Below are 6,678 nucleotides of genomic sequence, written 5' to 3'. Positions count from 1 at the left end.
GAATTTCAAAAAATTATTGAAGCATGCAACAAACGCCCACCATCTGCTCAACAACAGAAATTCGTTAAGAAAAAAGAATGCATTCCCTCGGTGGCCCTCCCTGAGGAAGAAACCTGCCGCTCAGCTCTGAATCTAGCTGATAGAGGGCTCATAGGGCAGTTTACCGGTCTCTGGCCATCGCCCAAATCTGTAGAAAACTGGATCAAGAGAAACTGGACCCCTCTGATCAAGGAGGGAATTAAATCTTATTTTGTAGGCAAAGGTTTCTTTGTATTTGTCTTTGAATCAGCAGAAGATCGAAGTCTCATTTTCAGGAACGGGCCATACTTCATGGGGCCACAGGGACTATATTTAAACAAATGGTCTCCAGATTTCGACCCGACCCAAGATGTTCCTTCTGCGGTTCCAGTTTGGGTGCGGCTTCCCCATCTTCCCCTGCACTGCTGGAGTCAGAAATCTCTCCAAATCATCGGCAACTCCCTTGGCAAATACATTGATCAGGCTGCAAGGAAAGATCAATATTCCTGTGCTCGAATATGTGTGGAAGTAGATCTGGAAGAAGGTCTACCCGAAGCAATAAAACTTACTGTGGCAGGATGGTCACATATCCAAGAGCTGGATTACGAGCAGATCCCCTTCAAATGCAGACACTGCCACGACTATGGCCACTTTGCAAAATATTGCAAGAAAAAAACGGAAGATCAGAGCCACCCCCACAAAGGAGATCAATGGACTACAATTCAGAAAACGGGTCATGCAAAAGCAACAGGGAAAGTAGCCACAAAAGGGAATAACCAAGGAAAAGCCAGCAAAGAAATTGAAACACAACAGCAACCGAATGAGACCCCAAGCACTGAAGAAGCCTCTCCATCAGAACCCCCAGAAACGGATATGATCAATCCAGCACAGGTCGAAGATCCACAGACAAATAAAGAGCGAGGCGGAGATGCATCGCCCGGCTCTCCTCAGGACAAGCCCCTCCAGGCTTTCGTATGCAGATATAATAAAGAAGAAAAAATTGCCAGATCCTCCAGACTCCTCAGATGAAGAGACCTATGAGAGACCCTCAAAGAAAGCAGGCAGGAAGACCCACAAAGCAGCCAGGGAGGAGGAGGCAGAGCGACTCAAAATGCAAGGAAGCCAGTCCACAATAGAGATGACTATAGGACGAAATACTAGAGGAAGATCCACCAAGGGAGGAATCCCAAATCCCTCGCCAGGTAAATAATGCGTATAGTCTCTTGGAACTGTAGAGGCCTGGGGACCCAACCAAAAATTGAAGCCGTCAAAGATCTGACGAAAATAGAACCCTCAGACATCCTCTTGCTCCAAGAGACCAAAATCGATGGGCAAGCCCTCAAGGATATCAGCAAATCTAAATGGAAGAAGAACGATGGCATAGCAGTCAGCTCAAGGGGAACCTCGGGGGGCGTTGCAACTCTCTGGTCGGAAGATCAGTTTCACCTGTCAAACTCCCATGAGACCCAGCACTGGATCTTCACGGAGCTCAAGCATTTAGAAAGTAAGTTAACTATAGCTTTATTCAATTTATATGTTCCTGTAAATTATGTAGAAAAAAGAGACTGTTGGAATACTCTTTCGGCCTTCTTAGATCAACACTCCCTAAACAACATTGTCCTGGGAGGAGATCTCAACTTAGTCATGAAGCCAAAAGAAAAAAGGGGGGGGAACAACAGCAGAGATCAGTTGCTCCCATTGGTAGAGGAAATAATGCAACAGAGGGATCTACTTGATTTTGCCCCGGTGAGAGGCAAATATACTTGGACCAACAACAGATCTAGGTCTGACCACATCGCTGCCCGGCTGGACAGATTTCTAATTCAAAGTTCCCTGCTGATGGAAAAGCTTCTCATATCAACAAAAATTCTCCCCAAGCTCTCCTCGGATCACAAGCCAATCCAACTCCTTTTGGCTCCTGAAGAAGATCTTGGCCCCATTCCCTTAAAATTCAATCCTCTTTGGATTGAAAAAGCAGGGTTCAAGGACACGATCCAATCAGCTTGGGATATCCCCATCAACGGATCCCCAAGTTTTGTTTGGGAGCAAAAATTAAAAGCCACCAAAAAAGCTCTAAAAGAGTGGCTAAGGAAAATCCATAACCCCACCATCCAGCAGAGAAAACTCGATGTTCAGCAGCTGGAAACCTTGCAAATTGATATGGAAGGGCTCAACATTACCCCGGAAATTTTAAATAAAGAAGCAGCCTTCCAAAGAAACATCCACCAATCCTGCAGAAGGGAAGAAGAGCACTGGAGACTTAAATCTCGCAGCCTCTGGCTAAAGGCAGGAGACCGAAATACTGCCTTTTTCCACCGACAATACAAAGCCCGCCTATCTCGGAATCATATCACTGAGATTAAAAATGATGAAGGGCAGATCTATAATAAATTCGACCAAATAAAAATTGCAGCTGAAAACCATTTCAAAAATCTATATGGCACAAGGCATGAAGGAAGCAAAGAAGACATTGAGGATCTTCTCTCTCATATTCCCCACCTCATCACCCATGAAGACAATCAGGCTTTACTGAAACCAGTTTCTGAAGAAGAAATCATCAAGGTTATTTGGGCAATGGAACCAGATAAGGCCCCTGGGCCAGACGGTTTCACAATACATTTCTTCAAAGTCTGCTGGGACATCATCAAAATAGACTTGCTGAAAATGATACAAGGTTTCTTTGGGAAAGCCAAGATTGGGGGAGGCACCAACTCCACCTTTCTCGCTCTGATACCAAAAGAGGCCAACCCGGAAACATTCAGCAGGTTTAGGCCCATCTCCCTATGCAATGCCTCCTATAAAATAATGTCCAAGATTCTGGTAAACAGAATTAAACCCCTTCTGGACAAGCTGATATCCAATGCCCAAGGGGGGTTTGTCAAAGGCAGACATATCTTGGACAATATCATCCAAGTGCAGGAAGCCATCCATTCCAGCAAACAGAGGAAAGAGAAGGGGATGCTGATCAAGCTTGATATGGCTAACGCATTCGATAGAGTCAACCATTCCTTTCTTCTCAAAGTCCTACGATCCTTTGGCTTTCCTCCTCAGTTCATCAATCTTATCAAAGCTTGCATCTCATGCCCCTGGATCGCCCCCATGGTTAATGGATGCCCAACATCCTTCTTTCAAGCTCAGCGCGGATTAAGGCAAGGTTGTCCACTCTCACCTTTCTTGTACATTCTCAGGGCAGATACTCTTAGCAGGAAGCTGGCTGCGGAAATGAACATAGGAGAACTCCCAGGAATCTGAATCGCAAATGATCTAAACCCAATAAATCATGCTTTATTTGCAGATGACTCCATTCTTCTAGGAGGAGCCTCTACTAGAATCGCAGCCAATTTTAATGTTGTTTTAAAATGTTACTGTAGAGCTTCAGGAGCCGTTATAAATAACAGAAAGAGCTCGATCTTCGGATGGAATGTGAGCCAACATAATCTCAATAATATAGCCCGGATCCTTGGATTTGAGTGCTTCGCACAATGGGACAGCATCAAATATCTCGGCTTACCCCTTACAACCGGAGTCAATAACAGATCTTTGTGGCATGGCATCATAAGCAAAATTAAAGACAAGATCACTTCCTGGGGAGGTTATTGGCTAACCAAGGGAGGAAAAATTATCCTTCTTAAATATGTCTTATCTGCTCTTCCCATTTGTCAAGCCTCCTTTCTTCTGGCCCCGAAACACATTACGGATAAGATCTCCTGTCTTCTACGAGACTTTCTCTGGAAAGGAGGCAGAGGCAACCACAATAAAATTCATCTGGCAAACTGGGAACTAGTCAAGCGGCCAACTCTCGATGGTGGGCTCCAGATCAGAGATCCTGCTCTCTCTAATCTGCTACTTGGATGCAAGCTTCTGTGGAAAATATACTCAGATCCTACACATCAGGTCAGTGAAATGTTCATCTCAAAATATGCGCAGGGGATCTCCCTCAGGCACCTGTCAGCAAATAATACTTCAGCAGGCACTCTCACCTGGAATCTCTGCAGGAAAAGCATAAGCAGTTTCAGTAAACATCTATACCGCATCCCGGGCAATGGGGAGAAGACCCTTCTCTGGAAAGACCGCATCATGAACAACCCTCCTCTTAACTCCCATGCAGAAATCCGGGACATCAGAAACTTGCTTCACGATGCAGGAATAAGAAAGTTGAATGATATCTCTGAGTGGGACAGCAAAGGAAATTGGATCGAATGGGCGATCCCTCCAGTGCCAGCGCAATTTCAACACCAAACTGAAATTCTCAAATCACTGCTCTTAAATGCAGCGCCGATACACCGCAATATCGCTGACAGATGGGGGTGGGGTGAAACTGGGTTTTATATGCCATCCTTGGGTTACTCTACCCTGCAGATCAAAAAAGACAGACTGAGAACGCCATCGTTCTGGAAACAGGTATGGAGTGCCAAGGGACTTCCCAAAGTCAATTTCTTCTTTTGGACCCTCATTCAGAATAAACAGCTCACAGGGGACAACTTGGCAAAATGAAACTTTGTTGGGCCTCATAGATGTGCATTGTGCAGGAATTCAGGAGAAACAGCCTCCCACCTATTCATTGACTGCGTTTTTGCCAAAGAAGTATGGACATTAACCCTTCTTGGTCTGCCCGTCTCCCCGCCCCATCACAGCTCCATTGCTGTTCTCTTTTCTGAATGGATTCATCACTATCCTCATCCCATTCCAAATAAATCCTTGTGGATTCACATATGGCTTTCCATTCCTAAATTTGTAAGCTGGGAAATTTGGCTGGCCCGGAATGATTTAATTTTCAATAATTCCTCTCGCTCTCCTGCTAAATCCGCCTCAATTGCTAAAGCCCTCCTCATAGAATCAGTCCTCCAGCACTCCCATTTCTCTGACTCCTCCCTTCTCCCTTCTGAAAAGGCTTGGCTGAACCTCCACAGCCCTCATCCCTCTTGCAAAGCCCTCTCCCTTCCCCCTCCCCTCCCCTCTCCTTCATGGAAAATCAGAGAATCTGAAGCAGCTTTCCAGAACTGGTGGAAGAAGCAAAACACAACTTCAATCTTCTTTGACGGAGCCTCCAAAGGAAATCCGGGGGCTGCGGGAGCTGGTGGAGTCATATACTTTGCAGACAATCTCAGAAAGGTCCATTTCTGCTGGGGGCTTGGCATTTCCACAAACAATCAGGCAGAGCTTCTCGCCCTCACAAAAGCCTGCCAAATAGTGCGGGATAAAGGCATCAAAGACTGGCAAGCATTCGGAGACTCCGAAATCCTCATTAGGAAGATCAATTCAGATGACCAGTTCAGCAATGCAATCCTCAATAAGTCTCTGAATAGGCTGAAGCTAATCCTGCAAGACTTCACCTCCTACAAAATTTATCACATCCTCAGAAGTCTGAATAGGGAGGCAGATGAAATGGCAAACAAAGGTTGCCTATTAGAACCGGGAACTCTAAACTACAATGGAAACAGCGCTAAGCCACATAGCATATCTTAGCTAAAGGGCAGATCAGAATAAGAAGCAGAAAGCAAGGATCATACCACACTGAACAAGCATGAGAGGAACAAGACTGATATCTTCGGCACATCATCTGATACAGGGCTCAGCAAGAGGTGTACAGGTAAAATTTGGGGAACTTACTCCTTAGCAAATATATTCTCACAGGGAAGTTGCAGCTGGAAAAAGATGGAGGCCTGCAAATTATTTCGGAACAGAGGAGCCCCTTTTTGCAAATGCCAAGTTTTCCTCCAACGAATCTGAAGGCGACATATGCATCTCACCTAAACAATCAGTTGGACTTTGTCACGTTACTGCACTCAGAAAAGGAACGGTTGGAGGACTATACAAACGAATATTGCTGGACAGGGCTCTGCCGACGCCATTGGGCTCGTTTGGAGGGTTCCACAAAGGATAGCAATGATCTGATAAAGAAAACTATAAGTCTACAGTGGACAGCAAACCAATACGTGCCAAGATCTTCAGTGGTTTCAGATAAATCCTCGGCAATCCTTGTTCCTATGCCGGAAAATGCGCAGAGTCCTGAGAGGTGTCGATTCTCAGGCTTGCGGTTTCAGACAAAGCCACGAAAATCCTTGTCCCTAAGCCGGAAAATGCGCAGAGGAGAGGTGTCAGTCTACAAGCTTGCAGAACCTCCTAAGGCGGGAAAATAGAAAGGAATGCTATGTAAAACTGGGCGTTTAGACCTTGGTCAAACCAGATTTTTCTAATAAAAGATATTCGTTACTGTTAAAAAAAAAAAAAAAAAGTTAGGTAAAAAAAAAATCCATTGTTTATTTATTTATTTTTATTTTTTTGCGTGGTGTGTTCGATAGGTTCAACTTGCGCTGATCACAGTGCACCTTGTAAAGTTACAAGGTGCACCGAAAATTGGTGCATGACTTTATACCACAGGATAATTTTTAATATTTTTCAATGCGTTTGGTAAATTGAAACGCACCAGGAAAAGTTATAATTTTTATGGTAGTGCGTATGATAAAAGCTACTTCTCGGTGCGTTTATTTTTACCAAGCACACCGCATAATATTAAAAAATGATAGCTTGGTGCATTCGTTAACCTGAATGTTCTATTTCGATGTGAAAAGGTCATTAGAGGAAATTGTAGCATAAAAGTGGTCTCCTAAGGAAAAATAAGAAATATATATATATATATATATATATATATATATATAT

The 6,678-nt window shown here is 44.3% G+C and overlaps 1 protein-coding gene across 1 annotated transcript; it reads left to right on the top strand.

Moving 5' to 3' along the window:
- Positions 1-1,227: 1,227 nt before the first annotated feature.
- Positions 1,228-6,158, top strand: LOC149231544 (uncharacterized). Its single transcript, XM_089381670.1, has 4 exons — positions 1,228-2,783; positions 3,390-4,419; positions 5,173-5,416; positions 5,653-6,158. The coding sequence occupies exons 1-4, from the start codon at positions 1,228-1,230 to the stop codon at positions 6,156-6,158; spliced, it is 3,336 nt and encodes a 1,111-aa protein (XP_089237796.1).
- The last annotated feature ends 520 nt before the right edge of the window (positions 6,159-6,678 follow it).

The sequence above is a fragment of the Pinus tabuliformis genome, chromosome J, assembly GCF_031772625.1.
Source record: "Pinus tabuliformis cultivar Carrire ecotype Pingquan chromosome J, CPIR1, whole genome shotgun sequence".
NCBI classification, from domain to species: Eukaryota; Viridiplantae; Streptophyta; class Pinopsida; order Pinales; family Pinaceae; genus Pinus; species Pinus tabuliformis.
The sequence above is the reverse complement of the archived record's forward strand: the minus strand, read 5'-3'. Positions and strand labels throughout refer to the sequence as shown.

Bases quoted from the DNA above. Each gene is read 5' to 3' on its own strand.
- LOC149231544 (XM_089381670.1), top strand. From the start codon at position 1,228: ATGCGTATAGTCTCTTGGAACTGTAGAGGCCTGGGGACCCAACCAAAA. The intron at 2,784-3,389 runs GTTTAGGCCCAT...ATGTTACTGTAG, and splicing joins AACCCGGAAACATTCAGCAG to AGCTTCAGGAGCCGTTATAA. The intron at 4,420-5,172 runs GTATGGAGTGCC...ACAAACAATCAG, and splicing joins CGCCATCGTTCTGGAAACAG to GCAGAGCTTCTCGCCCTCAC.